General features: G+C 37.8%; 1 protein-coding gene across 2 annotated transcripts in view; it reads left to right on the top strand.

Moving 5' to 3' along the window:
- Positions 1-19,807, top strand: part of Asb3 (ankyrin repeat and SOCS box containing 3) — a 115,090-nt gene that overhangs the window by 68,134 nt on the left and 27,149 nt on the right. For both annotated transcript variants that reach the window (XM_036200159.1, XM_036200158.1), the window contains exons 6-7: positions 970-1,147; positions 3,179-3,376. In XM_036200159.1, coding sequence (XP_036056052.1) covers positions 970-1,147; positions 3,179-3,376 — 376 coding nt within the window. The remainder of the gene's footprint in view (positions 1-969; positions 1,148-3,178; positions 3,377-19,807) is intronic.

Below are 19,807 nucleotides of genomic sequence, written 5' to 3'. Positions count from 1 at the left end.
TTTTCTTTTTTTGGAGCTGAGGACCGAACCCAGGACCTTGTGCTTGCTAGGCAAGCACTCTACCACTGAGCTAAATCCCCAGCACAATAACAGTTTTTATTTTAAAATCTACTAAGATCCATTAAAAACATCGTCTCCATTTATTGTTGGTTTTACTATGCAATACTCATAAAGGAAGAAAAGACTAATAATAAAGTAAGACTAATCAATATAGTTTTTAGTCTTAGATCCCATATATATCAGCCATATATCTACCGGTAATTTCTCTCTTAAATTTTAGTCTAAAATTGGTTAGTGATATCTATAAAGTCTCATAACTTATGCTTTCCTGGGAATTATCATCAGTGTATTTATTTGTAATCCTCTTTTCTCAGAATCCGAAGAACTGGAATTATAGGTTGTTATCACCACATCTAGCCTCTTTTCCTTCCAAATTGTTTGTATTTTGGGGTTTGAGAGGCTAAGAGCATGTGCTGCCCTTACAGAAGGGTGGAATTCAGATCCAGCATCCATGTAAGGTGGACTTACTGTTTATGGACTCCCCCTCCAAGGGAATCTGACACCCCCTTCTGGCTTTCATGGATACTTACATGCACGTGCACAGATGTGTGCATACATACATATAAATCATGAATACGCATTAAAATAAATCCTTAAAAATATTTGTACTTTGAACCCACAGTGCTTGTTGGAAGAGGGATTGTAATAAGTAGCCTTCATTGAATATGATTTTTTGCCTAAAAATTAATTCTAAAATATGATCATTTGTATTCTTACTGATGAGGAGACCAAGAACAATTTAAATAATTGTCAACAGGTTTGTAAAATAAGTATATTTTTCCTAACAGCATCCACTAAGGGTGAAAGCTGCTGTACCATCAAAGCCTTTTATGATAGTTTGAAATGTATATTATGTTTTTTTTTAAAGACCTATGAGGATTATTGGTTAAATGTTTTGTTTTGTGTTAGGTGCAAATATCAATTGTCAAGCCTCGGACAAAGCTACTCCCTTGTTTATTGCGGCACAAGAGGGTCATATAAAATGTGTGGAACTTTTGCTGTCCAGTGGGGCAGATCCTGATCTTTACTGTAATGAAGACAATTGGCAATTGCCTATTCATGCTGCTGCACAAATGGGCCATACAAAGTAAGTGCTAAAAATGGTCTCATTAAAAGATTTAAAAGCAAATAAAGGGTAGACCTGAGCCACACCCTTTACCTCCGGGTAAAATCCTTGGTCATTCCTTTCTCTAACCAATTTAAAAGATGCCTACATTTCTGCCTCATTTCCCCTATGCTGTTTTCATCTCCTCCCAGCTCGTCTAAATTTTCCATTTTCCCACTTTATGGAAGAATGACTAGAGATGGGATAGGTACTGGAGCTTTCTCAGGATTTCTACAGCTAATGGCCATCCTTTCCCTTTCCTCCTGGCTTTATTCCAAGTATCTTCAACTAGCAGTGTGATGGCCTTACTAATTTTGCACTATCTCCCTGTCTGCAGAAAGAGTCTTTGATTTTTTTGGAATGGTATTTTCCTTTTGTGTGTGATGAGTAGTCCATCCCATCCTAAACCCTTTGTTTAGACTTGTTACTAATCTCACCTCTGGTCTGGTATTTGTTTCTTGCTTCTATTATTCTTTCTTTGCTAGAAGTCCCTAGGAAATTATTAGTATATTTTGGAGAATGTATATTGGGGAGTATGGGAATTTTAGAAGTTAGTAATGTGGTTAAAACAATAAGAATAAGGTTCCCTCCCATAAATCAGTATGGACAGATTTAAAAATCATGTTTGCAGTGTCATAATTTTTCAATATTACTTTCTATATATATCATTAGTATTGTTTAATTTAAAATAACAAAATAATCATTGTGTTTAGACAGTAGGAAAATGGAGTCCACAAGCTGGATATTTTGTTGCTAGGTAGAATGTGTCCTCAAAGTTCTTTGTAAGCCTTGTGACAGTATACTTTTTCTAGTTCATCTTTAAACTTAGACATGTTTATTATATTTAAGAGGTGTCTTACTTTTAATAACATACTTGGTTTCAGCATTTGATATTTCTTCTACTTGCTCTTTAAAATTTATTATTAGTTCTTTGAGACTTTGATACCTGTTTTGAACATATTCACCCTCCTCCAAATTTTCCCAGGTCCACATCCAGTTTTGTGTTCTTTAAAAAATGTTTTAAATCCATTTCCTCTAATTGTTGATTATTTATTTAGAAAAATATTTATTCTTATTTTATGTGCATTAGTGTTTTGCCTGCATGCATGTCTATGTGAGGGCATCAGATCTCCTACAGCTGGAGCTACCATGTGGGAGCTGGAAATTGAACCTGGGTCTTCTGGAAGAGCAGACAGTGCTCTTAACCGCTGAGCCATCTCTCTAGCACCTAGAAGTATCTTTTAACAGTTATACTCAGCTTTAAATCGATAGCAAAACTCATAAAAATTTGTCCTTAACTGTGCCCAATTTTGAGAAATCTGTTGCCACTGATTTCATCCATATCCTGTTTCAAAGATAATCCACCTGTGTGGTTTGCGTGTGTTTTATAGAGGGAAAGTAGCCACTTCTTTATAAATATACCTCAGATGTTAATGATTACATTTTTTTCTGAGAATGCAGTATTTTACTATAGATTTTAATTTCTTCTGACTAAAAATTAATTTCTAATTTCATTGTCACTCACTATCTTTAAAAATTCTTACTAACAAAACAAAACCAATTAGTCTTAAGAAGGAAAGTGCTTCATTTTATCTTTTGTTGTTATTTGTTTGTTTGTGAACAGAGCCTTTCTAGGTAACTCTGGTTGCTGGAATTTGTTGCATAGCTATGGTAGGCCTTGAACTCATGACTATCCTGTTTGAGCTTCCAACTGCTGACTTATAGGTATGTGTTACCACAACTGGTTAATATACAATTTCCAGTGCTGGGAACTGAACCCAGGACCTCCAGCATAGTATGCCAGCACTCTGTCTCTGGGCAGTATCCCTAGCCCCTCCTTTTCCAGCTAGTTTATATTTAATGTAATGAATATATAAATAATTTATTAGGTCCTGAAATATCAAACATAAAATTGGATTTAGGAGCATAGGTTGTGGTGGTGGTAAGGCAAGTGAACAAGGAAAGCAGATGCATTTACTGTATTAAATATTCCTCCCATTTGTATATTTGAAGGATCTTGGACTTGTTAATACCACTTACTAACCGGGCTTGTGACACTGGACCCGACAAAGTGAGCCCTGTTTACTCTGCAGTGTTTGGAGGACGGGAAGAGTGCCTGGAAATATTACTGCAGAATGGCTATAGCCCAGATGCACAGATGTGCTTGGTCTTTGGATTCAGTTCCCCTCTGTGCATGGCTTTTCAAAAGGAGTAAGTATGCTTGTTACATTTTGCTTCTCTTTAATTCCCAAGTGACTTTTCTTCACAGCAAAACTTGGTATCTCTGTTAGTACTAAGTTGCTAACCTAGAAAAGGCTTGCTAGAAGATCTGATGTTCAGTCTAGCAGAAGTGAGGTTGATAATGTCAGATTGTTTACTTTTTCTTTTTGGACTTGGATTACACTTTTAGTGTAGGAGTGTTAGGGAATACTTAAATGTATCTAAAATGCAGGCTACTCTGATGTCTCTCAAATGATTCAAGAATCAAAATGGAACTTTTATCAAGTAAGGCAGTAACTGCTTTAGGTCATTTTACCTTAAACCTTTTTTTAAAATTTATTTATTTATTTATTTATTTATTTAATAATCTTTACAATAAAATCTTGGCTTTTAAATACTGTGACATTAACATTTTGTTATGTAGCATTTCTTTTTTTTTTTTTTTTTTTTTAAGATTTATTTATTTATTATGTATACATGTATGACCAACCAGAAGAGGGCACCAGACCTTATTACAGATTGTTGTGAGCCACCATGTGGTTGCTGGGAATTGAACTCAGGACCTCTGGAAGAGCAGTCAGTGCTCTTAACCTCTGAGCCATCTCTCCAGCCCTATGTAGCATTTCTTAGTGTACATCATAATTATATTTTTAAAGCCAAATATTTATTTTCTACAGTTCTGTGAAGTAGAATAAATGAAGAGTTAATGCTGCTTTTTAAGTTTTGGTCAATAATTTATCCTTGGGACTCCTAAAATTTTACAGTAGACATCAGTAGCTGAGTGTAGATGCTCATACCTTTAATCCTAGCACCTTGGGAGCAAGGTGAATCCCTGTGAGTTCAAGCCAGCCTTATCTACACGGTGAGTTTCTGGATGGTCAGGGCTACATAGAGAGACCTTGTCTTAAAAAAGACCAAAAACAACGACAACAACAAAGAAAGACATTAAGAATATGAGGGTAGGGGAAATAGCTTAATCAGTAAACATGAGGATTTGAATTCGGTCCACAGAATCCACATTAAATACTGGGTGTAATGGTGTGTGTTTTTCATTCCAGTGGTAGGGAACAGGATCCTTGAGGCTTGATGGCCAGCCAGTCTAGACTGATATAGATGAGTTCCAGACAAGCAAGAGACTTACCTCAAAGTAAATGGATGGCTTTCCTGAGGAAAATATCTAAGGTTGTCCTGTGGCATCCACATGGACAAACACACATACACAATAGTAAGACTATATATATATATATATATATATATATAATAATGCTTGTGCTCCATTAAAAATAAAAATCAGTTGTGTAGACAGATGCTGTTTTATAAAGTTCTGATCATTTATTTGTTACTTTTTTTTTTTTTAAATGTGTAGCCCAGGCTGGCCTCAAACTCGTGATCCTCCTGCCTCTGCCTCCTTCAGCAAATCCTACCAGCATGTGCCACCACAACTGGCTATTTGTTACTCTTAATGACTCTTAAATTTTATTATTTATTTTATTTTGCCTGCATCTATATCTATCTGTACACAGTGTCCACAAAGGCCAGAAGCGGGAACTGGAGTTACAGATAGTTGTTAGCTGCTATGTGGGTGCTAGGAATCGAACCTACATCCTCCAGATTAGCAGCCAATCTTTTTAACTGTGGAGCCATCTCTCCATCCCCAGCTCTCTTACTTTTGACTGGACTGAGACTTAGAAGTAGAAGCTCTCAGTGAGGACAGCATACATTTCTGGACAATCTGTTCCTGGCTTCTTTAATTCTCTTGGCAAAAAGTTTATCATATTCTGCAGCCTCCTCTTTATTTTCTTGGTGTGTTGTTTCTTCAGAGCAATATGTTGGCATATTTTATTTCAGGACACTTGGAGTAACAAAACTACATCTTGGGGGTTTTGGTTCTGTGCTTCTTAGATTTTTTTTCATTTACGACTTTCTGACAACAAATTGGCAACATCACCTTTGAAAGATTGAACAGTTTCAGATTCGAATTGTTCTTTGGGGCCTGAGCTACCAAGGAATGGTTGTTAGAATTCCTAGCCACTCCCCCAGCTACATGACTGCACATGCGCTGTCCAGTAGCCAGGCAAGATGCCTAGTCATCCTAGGGCCTTATGTCCTATGTAATTTGTGTGCTGTGTGATCACATAATCTATGCACATGCATTGTGTAGCTATGTAAGCCCATATGCACATGTGCGGTGGAGTGTACCTATAAAAACAGGTTCCACCTATTCCTTCTCTCTCTTCCTGCATGGTCATTTTATAGGTCTATGCACACCCTTTCTATTACCTTCCCTTTATAAACGCTTATAGTGGGTTTTGTCGTGCCTCATGGCTTCTCTTGCACCGTAAGCAGTTGCCACTTAATAAATAACCATGGTAGTATCTTATCAGTTCAGGAATATCAGTTCAGCATCCACAATACATCCCCAAACAGACTGGTACTTTTTCTCCAGTTCTCCTTGGTCTGTAATAGAATGCCCGGTATCCAGCAAGCACACTATGCTATGGGACACCCTTCTTCATGGGAAAACATTTGCTATTGCCACTGCTAGTTCAGTCTTCACCCAGAACCGTAACCCTAATCCTGACTTTTGTGGCCATAGATACTATTATTTTTAATGATGTAGAAGTGGTTACAGGTATACTACAAATACCATTGGCTTTATTGAAGTCATTCTTATGGATATCTAGCTGTGATACAACTTAACTCTGTCTAAACATTTTCACTGGCCCAGCCAGATATCTCAGTGTGTAAAAGCACTTGCCATCAAGTCTGACAACTTTAATTTAATCCTCAGGACCCACTTGATGGAAGGAAGGAACTCCTGTAAGTTGTCCTCTGAGCTCTGGGCATGCTCGTTTGTGTTCTCTCTCTCTCTCCCTCCCTCCCTCTCCCTCCCTCTCCCTCTCCCCCTTACTCTCTCTTTCTCACACACACAAATCATATGAAAAACAAAACAATGTATTCACTATATGTATTTCTTTTTTTATATCTCTATCTCCTAACATTCTCTAAGTAAAATAGTTTATTTTGTTTCAAAATTAAGCTTCCACTGTTTACATTTTTGTATAAAGATTTGAAATTCTGGTTAATCTAGGCATTCAAGCCCCAGTTTATTCACAACTTTAATAATTTCCTAAAATTTCATTGTATAAGCCCTCACATGTTGTCCCTGAACTTCTAGAATTCTCCTTTCTCTGCCTGCCTTCTGCAAGATTACAGGTGTGAGCACCATTCTAGATTGCTGCTGCTTTTCCTCCTCCTTCCTCTATTCCTCCTCCTCCTCTTCCTTTTGAGACATGGTCATTTTTTCTCATTCTGCTAATAGCTGCTGAGCTCTTGCCTTATCATCTTGTATGGCTAACATGAATTAGATCATACAACATTATTCTTGTTGGGCTTGCAGCACCTTAACCATTAATTGTGTTCTCCTAGAGGAAGGCAGCATTTTACAGAATTTAGATAGACAATGTCTAGTGGAAGAGGCTTCCCAGCATTAGTTGAAATTGTAAAGGCTGTCTTCTTTCTCCTTTGACTTTTACAAAGCGAGTAAATAGCATCAGTTGACTAGTACCATAGTGAGAACTCAAGTGGATCTTATGAAATGTATCGAGAAAACTGAAACATGGCCCCTATTCATTAAGGTTTTGAAACCTAATGGGATGAATAGTATTTAGTAGCATTTGTATATACTGCATCAGAGACAGAGGAGGTGGAAAAAACTACCATCCCCATAAGATGTGCACCAATAAGAATACGCTTTGTGTTTGCATAGTGGCTTACAGTGTGCTGTATTAAAAGGCATGTCCTTTGCCCATGCTTAATTTTTTCCTCATTGAGGCATTCATTCAGTACCCTTCTAGTTCTCATTTATCCTGGTACTGTCTCTATGGAGGTCAATATGCTACAATAAATAATGTTTAGTAGCATATCTTAAAAAATATAAATATAATCTTGAAATGCAGGGTATTTTCTCCTTCAATAATGTGCTTGTATAATATTTATTTGCTAAAAGTGGTCATTTGGTCCTTTATTTTCTTCTTCACAAATAGTCTAGGATTGTATTTATTTACACAATCTCATTCTCTCCCTCTTTGCTAAGGATTGAGCCTGGTACCTTGAACATACCAGGTAAGCAATCTACCTCTGAACTATATCCACAGCCCCCCAAATTGTATTTTTTTTAAATATGGGTTCTAGGGATTAAAATCAGGTCCTCATAAACATAGTAAAGCGTTCGCTTTACTGATTGAATTTTCTCAGTATCCTCCTGCAGTTGTACTTTTTAAGGAATCCACAGTTGATTTGCTTCTTTAAAAATTTATTTGGTATGTGTATGTATGTTAATGTGCCCTTGTGGGTACATGTACATGTGTGAACATGTATATGGAAGCCAGACATTGATGTTGGTTGTTTTCTTGTGGCTCTCCATCTTAGTTTTTGAGGCAGGGTCTCTCACTGAATATAGAGCTAGAATGACTGGCTAGTGAACTCTAGGGATCTGTTTTGTCTCTACCATGTCTCACTCCTTAGTAGTGATGTTAAAGAGTCACTTGCTGCACCTGGTTCTTAGGTGAATGAAAGGATCTGCATTCAGGTCCTCATACTTAGTTGGCAATTAATTTACTGCCTGAATCATCCCTTTATCCTCATCGGTTTACTTTTTATATGTAAGTTACTCTGTAGAATTTTTTTCTGGGTAAATTTCAGTGCTATTTTTATTTTTTAAGATAGGTTCTTATGTATCTCAGACTGGTCTTGAACTTAACTATGTAGCCAAGGATGCTATGATTAAAGATGTGTACCACCATGACTAGCTTTCAGTGCTACTGAATTATTCATGTATAGTGTAGGGTCACTTACTAGCATAGCTGAAGTAACCCCACTGCAGCCTCACTCTTGCTGTCTTGTTAATTACATTTAAAAGCTGTGATCAAGCTTAGTATGGTGATACATACCTTTATCTGGGGGTGGGGTGTTACTACAGACATAGCTACAGGTGATCAAGGGCATCCTGAGTCACAAAGGGAGTTGGAAGCCAGCCTGTATTACAAGATATCTTATCTTAAAAAACCAACTAAGCAACCAACTACAAAATAATAACAAAATAATAAAAATGGTTAAAATTTAAAAAAAAGGAACTACCCAAAAATTCTGCCACATGTACCAAAGTAGGCAGGTGATAAATGTGGTAATTTGGTGAGGTGACCTATGGGACAGTGGATCTCCCAGTTTACTTTTTCTCTTACTGTATTGCTCTGAGCAAGGGCCCTAGTCTGAAGCTGGGTAGGAGCAGTGGCTCCAGTAGCTAAAATCCCAATACAAACCTGTTTTTCCATGTGAGCAATTAGCTAATTAGAATGAAAGTGTCAGAACTGCATAAGGGCGGTATTGGAGAGACCTGCTGATTATGCATATGAATTTGCATATTCTTAGGGCTCACTGTTAGTTTCACATGTACAGGAGAGTCCAGATTGTTGAAAGCAGAATTTAAACTATGACCAAAGCCTCAAGTAAGCCCAAAACTGCATTACAAAGACTTTGAGAACAGAAGCAACATTAGGAAGAAATACTAGCCGGGCGGTGGTGGCGCACGCCTGTAATCCCGGGAGGCAGAGGCAGATGGATCTCTGTGAGTTCGAGGCCAGCCTGGTCTACAGAGCTAGTCCAGGATAGGTTCCAAAGCTACAAAGAAACCTGTCTCGAAAAACCAAAAAGAAAAAAAAAAAAAGAAAAGAAAAAGAAGAAGAAATACTGTCTGTCGAAGATATAGCAGACATTGTAATCTGAACCTAATTATATTATCTAGCATAGCTAGATGAATAAACCTATTAGTCATCAAAGGATGACAAGACACAGGACCCAGAATTTGCAAAACTTAACATTTACCTTGTCTAGGACGCACTCTAAAATTACTAGATATATGAAGAACCATATAGTTAATCTCAAGGAAAACACAATGAACTGTTGTCAAGCCTGGGATGATCCAGATGTTGGAAATAGCAAGTCATTGAAAGCAGTTATTATATTATAGCTGGGCTTCATGAAGTAAATACATATGCAAAACTGAAAAGTAGAAGTTCTCTGAGGAGAAGCTGAGGAGTAAAAAGTATAAAGCAAAATTCATTTGCATGGGTTTGAAAGCAGAACAGAAGTGACAGCAAAGTCAGCTATCTTGAAGATAGGCTTGTAGAATTACTCCAGAAAGAACAGAGTGAATAAACATTGAAAGAATGCTGGGGTGAACTGGCTTACCCCAGTAATCAGATCAATGAATACCCTAACTGTCATTATAGAGCCTTCATCCAGTAACTGATGAAAGTAGATGCAGAGATCCATAGCCAAGCATCAGGCTGAGCTCCAGGAGACAGGGAAGAGGGATTCTATGAGCAAGGGTCATCAAAAGATCACAATGGGGAAACCTATAGAAACAACCAAATAGCTTGGTTTGGGGAACTCAAGAACTTTAGACCAATAGCTGTGGAGCCTGAATAGGATTGGACTAGGCCCTCTGCAAAATTGATACAGTTGTGTAGCTAGATCTGCTTAAAATGCCCCCTGGCAGTAGGATCAAGATCCATCCCTGGTGCATGAGCTGGCTTTTTAGAGCTCACTACCTATGGTGGGACACCTTGCACAGCCTTGATGTAGGGGGAGGGGCTTGGACCTGCCTGTACTGAATGTACCAGGCTCTGTTGACTACCCATGGGAGGCCTTACTTTGTTGGAAGAGGGAATGGGATAAGGGGATGCAGTGGGTTTGGTGGGTTGGGAGGAATGAAAAAAGGGGGATCTGTAGTTGGGATATAAAATGAATAAAATATTTCTTTATAAAAACAGGGAAAAAAACAAATAAACTTTACCTTGAAAATGAAAAAAAAAAGCTGAATATAGTTATAAAGGAAAAGGGCAGGGGGGATAGGAGTTAGTAGTGGGCAGAGCCACAGAAGCCTGAGGAACAATATCAACAGGTCTCATGCAGTTGAAGTCAGAAGAGGAAAAACTGATCAGTCTAGAAAAAAACAGTAAGTTGTTATGGCTCTAAATTTCTCAACTCTAAAGACTTAAAATTATACATATAAGCAGCTCAGTAACTGAGGACAAAACAGAGAAAAGGTGCTTAAAACAAATCACTGTGAAGCAAAAATAGAAGAAAAGTGTATATCTGTGGTCACCAACGTTCTCTGAAACTTTGTAAAGCTAGAAATTAAAAATTGAAATCTGACTTGATGGATCTTGGAAAGGCCTATGAATTATTTTGTTCAATCGGAGCTTGTTAAGTGAATAAGTATGTTTTTAAAACAAGTAAGTTTTAGGTAAGAAAAGTCTTTGGAAAATATTAATTGTTAGCCTGCAGAAAATGCCCAGACATCATCATCATCAGTACTGTGGTATATTCTGGCCTTTTTTTTTTTTTTTTTTTTTTTTTTTTCTTTTGGTTTTTTGAGACAGGGTTTCCCTGTGTAGCTTTGCGCCTTTCCTGGAACTTGCTTTGTAGCCTAGGCTGGCTTTGAACTCACAGGGATCCACCTGGCTATGCCTCCCCAGGATTAAAGGCATTCGCCACCACCACCTGGCTATTCTGGCCTTTCTAATTGACTTTTTGTTTCTTTATTGGAAGCTACAGCATTATGTTAAATTTTGGTACATCTTTTCCTGGTCTACATTGTAGGGAATTTAATTAAAGGGCAACCTTTCTCAAAGGATTAAATCTAAAGGATAATAGCATGATAATCACATATGTCTATTTTTACCATAGGTAGATAAAGGAGTTGTCAGGACATGTCAATTGTACAGGGTTTTATTACATAGAGAAATGTCTGAGTTAGTTCTGTTCTTCCTACTGTCCTCTATTTATCTAGAAAAATTATATTTTTAGTTCATACACTACATTAAATTAGCTAATGCCTGGCAATTAATTAACACATTAGTGTGCCCCTGTACATGTGAAATGAAAATCACTTGATTATTTTGGGAGTTTGTGTGGAGCTTTGTTGATCAACCAAGAAACTCTTAATTTTCCCAATAAGTTTTATTTGAGTGTATGGAGATAATACTATTGGTAGTGTCTGCTGGGTTGCAAAAGATACTGCTGAAAATTTAAAATTTTTTTTCTTTAACTACTTTAAGTAGGGCAATCATATGCCTAAAGTATTTATCAAGTTTATCAGAATCACCACTCATAAAAAATAAGCATAATTGAATGTAGTTTAACTCCCAAATAACCATGGTATTACTTGTCCTTATTAAAAAATGAAAAATGGATTTCTTACATACAATGTTCAGATAATTAATAAAAACTTAAATTTGGGCCATATCATTGATAGCAGGTACTTGGAAGATTGTGTTTTCTGAGATTAACTTGATATTGCAGTGAAATAAGTTTATTTATACAGGATTTGAAATTTTGTTTTTGCAGTAGCAATGTATAGTTATAGTAATGCTAATTTGGGATAAAATTACATAAAGATTTTTTTCATTTTTCTTTATTAAGAAATTTTCTACTTACTCCACATGCTATCCATAGACCCCCTCCTCCCACCTCCCATCCCTCTTTCCCAAGCCACCCCGCATCCCCACATCCCCCAAATTGAGGTCTCCCGTGGGGAGTCAGCAGAGCCCAGCACACTGAGCCTAGGCAGGTCCAAGCACCTTCCCACTGCACCAAAGCTGTGCAGGGTGTCACACCACAGGCACCGGATTCCAGAAGGCTGCCCATAGACCAGGGACAGATCTGGGTGCCCCCCAAAAAGTCCAAGCCAAACAACCGTCTTCCATATCCAGAGGGCCTAGTCTAGTATTATGGGGGCTCCACAGCCACCAGTCCACAGTTCATGGGCTTCCACTAGTGTGGCCGGTCATCTCTGCATGTCCTCACATCATGATCTCAATGTACTTCGCCTGCAGTATCTCTCCTCTCTCTCATCAATTGGATTCCTAGAGCTCAGCCTGGTGCCTGGCCATGGATCTCTGTATCTGCCTCCATCTGTCAATGGACAAAGGCTCTATGATGACAGCTAGGTTATTTGGTAGGCTGGTCACCAGAGTAGACCAGTCCAGGCACCCTCTGGACCACTGCCAGGGGACCAAGGTGGTCAACCTTGTGGATTCCTGAGAGCCTCCCAAGCACCCTGCCTCTTCCTATTCTTATGATGTCCTCATCTATAATGGTATCTTCCTCCCTGATCTCCCACTCTGTCCCTGTTCCAGCTTGACCCTCTCATTTCCCTATGTTCTGATTACCCACTCCTCACCCTCTGCCACCACCCTCCCACCCCAGTCCACTCATGTAGATCTCATCCACTTCTCCTTCACAGGATCATCCAGGTGTCCCTCCTAGGGTCTTTTCCTGTTAGCTAGCCTCTCTGTAGCTGTGGGTTGCAATCTGGCCATCCCTTCCCTCCCATTTAGTATCCACTTATGAGTGAATACATACTATGTTTGTCCTTCTGAGTCTGAGTTACCTCACTCAAGATGCTAGTTTCTAGATCCATCCATTTGCCTGAAAATTTCATGATATCATTGTTTTTTTTTGCTGCTGAATAGTACTCCATTGTATATATGTGCCATATTTTCTCTATCTATTCTTCAGTTAAGAGATATCTAGGTTGTTTCCAGTTTCTTGCTATCACGAATAATGCTGATATGAACATAGTTGAGCATGTGTCCTTGTAGTAAGATTGAGCATTCCTTGGGTATGTGCACCAGAGGGGTATAACTGGGTCTTGAGGAAGACTTATCTCCAATTTTCTGAGAAACTGCCATACTGATTTCCAGAGTGGCTGTACAAGTTTGCACCAACAGTGGAGGATTGTTCCCCTTTCTCCACATCCTCTCCAACATAAGCTGTCTTCAGTGTTTTTGATCTTAGCCATCCTGACAGGTGTAAGATGGTATCTCATAGTTGTTTTGATTTGCATTTCCCTGATGACTAAGGATGTTGAACAGTTTTTTAAATGCCTTTCAGCCATTTGAGATTCTTCTATTGAGAATTCTCTGTTAAGCTCTATAGCCCATTTTTAAATTGGATTATTCAGTATTTTGATGTCTAGTTTTTTGAGCTCTTTATATATTTTGGAGATCAGCCCTCTGTCAGATGTGGGGTTGGTGAAGATCTTTTTCCATTCTGTAGGGCTGTCATTTAGTCTTATTGACTGTGTCCTTTGCTGTACAAAAGCTTCTCATTTTCAGGAGGTCCCATTTATTAATTGTTGCTCTCAGTGTCTGTGCTACTGGTGTTATATTTAGGAAGTGATCTCCTGTGCCAGTTCGTTCCAGACTACTTTCTACTTTCTCTTCTATCAAGTTCAGTGTAACTGGATTTATGTTGAGGTCTTTGATCCACTTGGACTTGAGTTTTGTGCATGGCGACAAATATGGATCTATTTGCAGTCTTCTGCATGTTGACATCCAGTTATTCCAGCACCATTTGTTGAGGATGCTTTCTTTTTTCTATTGTACAGTTTTGGCTTCTTTGTTGAAAATCATGTTCATACCTGTGCGGATTAATGTCAGGGTCTTCAATTTGATTCCATTGGTCCACATGTCGGTTTTTATGCCAGTACCAAGATGTTTTTATTACTATAACTCTATAGTAGAGCTTGAGCTCAGGGATCATGATGCCTCCAGAGGTTGTTTTATTGTACAGGATTCTTTTGGCTGTCCTAGGTTTTTTGTTTTTCCATATAAAGTTAAGTATTGTTATTTCCAAGTCTGTTAAGAATTGTGTTGGGATTTTGATGGGTATTGCATTGAATCTGTTTATTGCTTTTGGTAAGATTACCATTTTTACTATGTTAATCCTACCTATGCATGATCATGGGAGATCTTTCCATTTTCTGATATATTCTTCAATTTCTTTCTTCAGAGACTTAAAGTTCTTATCATACAGGTATTTCACTTGCTTAGTTAGAGTTACCCCAAGGTATTTTATATTATTTGTGGCTATTGTAAAGGGTGGTGTTTCTCTGACTTCTTTCTTAGCTCATTTATCATTGTATATAGGAGGGCCACTGATTTTTTTTTTAAGTTAATCTTATATCCCGCCACCTTACTGAAGGAGTTTATCAGCTGTAGGAGTTCCCTGGTATAATTTTGGGGGTCATTTATATATACTATCATATCGTCTGCAAATAGTGAAAGTTTGACTTCTTCCTTTCCCATTTGTATCCCCTTGATCTCCTTTTGTTGTCTTATTGCTCTAGCTAGAACTTCAAGTACTGTATTGAATAAGTATGGGGAGAGTGGGCAGTTCCTGATTTTAGTGGAATTACTTTGAGTTTCTCTCCATTTAATTTGATGTTGGCTGTCAGCTTGCTGTAAATTGCCTTTATTATATTTAGGTGTGTCCCTTGTATTCCTGATCTCTCTCTAGAACCTTTATCATGAAGGGGTGTTGGATTTTGTCAAAGGCTTTTTCAGCATCCAATGAGATGATCATGTGGTTTTTTTTCTTTCAGTTTGTTTATATGATGTATTACATTGACAGATTTTCATATGTTGAACCATCCTTGCATCCCTGAAATGAAGCCTACTTGGTCATGGTGAATTATATTTTTGATGTGGTCCTGGATTCAGTTAGCCATTATTTTATTGAGTATTTTTGCATCAATGTTCATGAGGGAGATTCTCTTTCTTTGTTTGGTTTGGATATCAGAGTAATTGTAGCTTCATAGAAAGAGTTTGGTAATATTCCTTCTGTTTCCATTGTGTGGAATAATTTGAAGAGTATTGGTATTAGTTCTTCTTTGAAAGTCTAGTAGAATTCTGCACTGAAATCATCTGGTCCTGGCTTTTTTGTTTGGGAGACTTTTAATGACTGTTTGTATCTCCTTAGGGGTCATTGGTTTGTTTAAATAGTTTATTTGGTCTTGATTTAACCTAGGTATGGGGTACCTATCCAGAAAATTGTGTTTCTTTCAGATTTTCCAATTTTGTGGAGTACAGGTTTTTGAAGTATGACCTGATGATTCTCTGGATTTCCTCATTGTCTGTCATTATGTCTCCCGTTTTATTTCTGATTTTGTTAATTTGGATGTTCTCTCTCTGCTTTTTGGTTAATTTGGATAAGGGCTTATCTATCTTGTTGATTTTCTCAAAGAACAAGCTCTTTGTTTCATTGATTCTTTGTATTGTTCTCTTTGTTTCTATTTTATTGATTTTAGCCCTCTATTTGATTATTTCCTGAAGTCTGTTTCTCCTGGGTGAGTTTGCTTCTTGTTCTAGAGCTTTCAGTTATGCTGTTAAGTGAGATTTCTCCAACTTCTTTATGTGGGCATTTAGAGCTATGAATTTTTCTCTTAGCACTGCTTTCATGGTGTCCCATAAGTTTGGATATGTTGTACATTTGTTTTCATTGGATTCTAGGAAATCTTTAATTTCTTTATTTCTTCCTTGACCTATTGGTGATTCAATTGGGCATTATTCAGTTTCCATGAGACTGTAGGCTTTCTTTAATTTTGGTTGTTGTTGAAGTCTAACTTTAAGCCATGGTGGTCTGATAAGACACAGGAGGTTATTTCAGTTTCTTTGTATCTGTTGAGATTTGCTTTGTGACCAAGCATGTGGTCGATTTTGGAGAAGGTTCCATGGGGTGCTGAAAAAAAGGTATATTCTTTTGTGTTAGGGTGGGATATTCTGTAGTTATCTATTAAGTCCATGTGAGTCGTAATTTCTCTTAGTTCCCTTATTTCTCCGTTATGTTTCTGTTTGGCAGACCTGTCCATTGGTGAGAGTGGAGTGTTGAAGTCTCCCACTACTAGTGTATGGGGTTTGATGTGTGATTTAAGCTTTAGTAATGTTTCTTTTAAGAATGTCGGTACCAGGGTTGGGGATTTAGCTCAGTGGTAGAGCGCTTTCCTAGCAAGCACAAGGCCCTGTGTTCGATCCTCAGCTTAAAAAAACAAAAAAGAATGTCAGTACCCTTGTATTTGGGGCATAAATATTCAGAATTGAGACTTCATCTTGTTGGATTTTTCCTGTGATAAATATGTAGTGTCCTTCCCAATCTCTTCCAGTTGATTTTAGTTTGAAGTCTATTTTATTAGATATTAGGATAGCTACACCAGCTTACTTCTTAAATCCATTTGATTAGAATGTCTTTTCCCAGCCTTTTATTCTGAGGTGGTATTTGTCTTTGAAGTTGAGGTATGTTTCTTGTATGCAGCAAATGGATGGATCTTGTTTTTGTATCCATTCTGTTAGCCTGCGTCTTTTCATAGGTGAATTGAGACCATTGATACTGATGGATATTAATGACCAGTTATTATTAATTTGTTATTTTTGGTGGTAGTGTTGTATGTTTCCCTTCTTTGGTATTTGTTGGTATGGGACTATTGCCTGTGTTTTCATGGATGTATCTTATTTCCTTAGGTTGGATTTTTCCTTTGAGTGCTTTCTGTAGGGTTGGATTTATGGAGAGATATTTTTTAAATCTGGTTTTATCATGGGATATTTTGTTTACTCCATCTATGTTGACTGAGAGTTTTGCTGGGTATAATAGTCTGGGTTGGCATCCATGGTCTCTTAGTATCTGCATAACATCTGTCCAGGACCTTCTGGCTTTTAGAGTCTCCATTGAGAAGTCAGGTCTTATTCTCATGGGTCTGCCTTTATATGTTACTTGGCCTTTTTCCTTTGCAGCTCTTGATATTTTTTCTTTATTCTGTATGTTTAGTGGTTTGATTATTATGTGGCAAGGGAGTTTTTTTTTTTTTTTTTTTTTTTTGGATCCAGTCTATTTGGTGTTCTGTAACCTTCTTGTATCTTTATAGGCATTTCCTACTTTAAGTTGGGAAAGTTTTCTTCTATGATTTTGTTAAATATATTTTCTGTGCCTTTGAGTTGGTATTCTTCTCATTCTTCTATCCCTATTATTCTTAAGTTTGGTCTTCTCATGGTGTCCCAAATTTCCTGGACATTTTCAGTCATGACTTTGTTGGTTTTAGTGTTTTCTTTGACTGAAATTATTTCGTCTACTGTATCTTAAACACCAGAGAGCCACTCTTCCATCTCTTACATTCTGTTACTTATACTTGCATCTGTAGTTCCTGTTCATTTACTCAGATTTTCCACTTCCAGCATTACCTCAGTTTGTGTCTTCCTTATTGACTCCATTTCAGTTTTGAAATCTTGAACTGTTTCCCTCACTTGTTTAATTGCTTTCTCTTGGCTTTCAAGGGATTTATTGATTTCTTCCCATTTTTTGATTGACTTTTCCTCAGTTTCTTCAAGGGAAATTTTCATTTCCTCTTTTAAGAACTCTAATATCTTCTTAAAGTCATTTTTATGGTAGATATCTTCTGTTTCTTCTGTGTTGGGATGTTCAGGTCTTGCTGATATAGGTTCTGATGAAGCCATATTGGTTTTTATGTTGTTGACTGTATTTTTGCACTGGCGTCTACCCATCTCTTTCTCCACTTGGTGCAAGCAGTGTCTGTGTCTGAGGGAGCCTCTCTTGGTCTGATTGATACTCTTGATCCAGTGGGAGCTCTTGGTCTAGTAGATGCTGATGGACTTTTTGTCTTAGGGAACAGCCAACTGGCACTAGTGGGCTCTGTCTCAGGGAGCAGCTGCAGTCTTACTGTGTGGTAGATGGTGGTAGTCTCACCTGTCTGCAGGATGTCTGCCTGCCAACTGGCCTCTTAGTCCAATTGGGTGCTGGTAGGCTCTGTCTCAGGGAGCAGTTGCAGTCTTGGAGAATGGGTGGGATTTGGGGGAGGTGGGCCTTGGTTTACAGAGTCTGATGGGGGATGGTGGTAGTCTGCCCTGTGTGCAGGAGGTCTTCCTGCCAACTGGCCTGAAACTGTAACTCAATGGGTGGGAGTGTAGGGGTGCAGGGTTGTGCACCTGGGCCCAAAGCCTGTGGGCTGGGGTGCTCGGGTATGAGGATAAAGACTCACCTCTTAGTCCAGTCGGGTGCTGGCAGGCTTTGTCTCAGGGAACAGTTGCAGTCTCAGAGAGTGGGTGGGATTTGGGGGTTACATAAAGATTTAATTAATACTTACTTAACATAGGTATTAATGAGGAAAAGCCTTTTTTCATTTGTTTTCTAGTATTTCTCTGAAATGTATCTATTTAGTACTTGTGACCTTATATTATTGACCTGTGTTTGTTAACCCTTACCTGCTCTTATAAGTAGAATCAGAGGATGACAAAAGTAATACATAAAATAGTAACTCTGTGGGGTTTTTTTAATTGTTCTCTGTTTAGCTCAGGATTAATGTTCTGAAACATTTTTGGTGGATATATGTAATGATGCATTTCTTTTTGAACCAGTGGTCATTCTCTCCACTTCATGCTATGATGGGAAGTGTTTCCTCTGCCACTGAATAGATCCTACAGCAAAAGGAAGTTTCTTCCTTGAGGTTCGTTCATATGTTATCAGCTACAGTGATATGAAGCTAGTGTCTCAAGGACACAACGGAGTAACTCAGCCTAAATAAGAAAATATAAAGAAAGAATGACTTTGAATGGGGAAGGAGTATGGGAATTGAGAGATTGCAAGAATAAATTCGTACTCTTAGTTCTGACCATAGAAGGAGAATGTAGTTTAGCAGAGCTTATTTTGTCTGTGTATCTTACTGGTACCGGTTACTCATACCACATTAGGTTCATAGGAGTCATTGTGTCAATTCTAGTTTTCTTGAGTGGGTCCATGAGACATAGCTAAGTGCTCTCAATTTATTTTTAGCCAATGGCTAAAAACCCCATGGCATTTTGATAATTAGCTAATAAGATGCTTAAACATTTTGTTCACTAATTGAACATGAAATGCCCCAAATGTTTGTCCATTTCTATTTGATTAAAGTAAACCATGTTTCACGTAGAATTTTTTTATTACTGTACTTCTTTTATATAAGTACCATATTTCTGTCTATTTCTAAACATCAAACTCCATAGTGGTGAAAAATGGCCATCAAATAAGGCTTTTGTTGGGTTTTAATTTTTAAATTTCTCTTCTTACTCAGATAATTCACTTCCTCAGATTGTTCACTATTTAGGCAAAGAGCTGTCTCTTTATGTCACAGTTAATTCTTGGTGTTTGCATCTGCAGGATAAACTTTTTCTCCCTCTAGGATCTGAAGAGCTTACCCAGGGCTTGAGATAGAGAGAAGTAGTATTTTAAGAGACATATATAGATATATCCATATTATTTATATTTTAACCAAAGATTACCTAAAACTGATAATTTACTGTGCTTAATGACATGGAATACTCAAGGTCATATGGAGCATGCCTTTGTGTTTGAGATCTTTTACAGTAACTGTGCCAGATGCTCAGAGTGTGCTGACAATGTTTTATGATTCTTCAGCGTATTTCACACTTGCTTTTTTCCTTGGGAATGATAATTTTGTTGGAAAAGGGAGTGCCTATACTGTAGCACTGGCCAGTTTCATAAGCCTTGTGAGAGTGTGCTCTTTCTCCTTTT

Source organism: Onychomys torridus, chromosome 10 (assembly GCF_903995425.1).
Source record: "Onychomys torridus chromosome 10, mOncTor1.1, whole genome shotgun sequence".
NCBI lineage: Eukaryota > Metazoa > Chordata > Mammalia > Rodentia > Cricetidae > Onychomys > Onychomys torridus.
The sequence above is the reverse complement of the archived record's forward strand: the minus strand, read 5'-3'. Positions and strand labels throughout refer to the sequence as shown.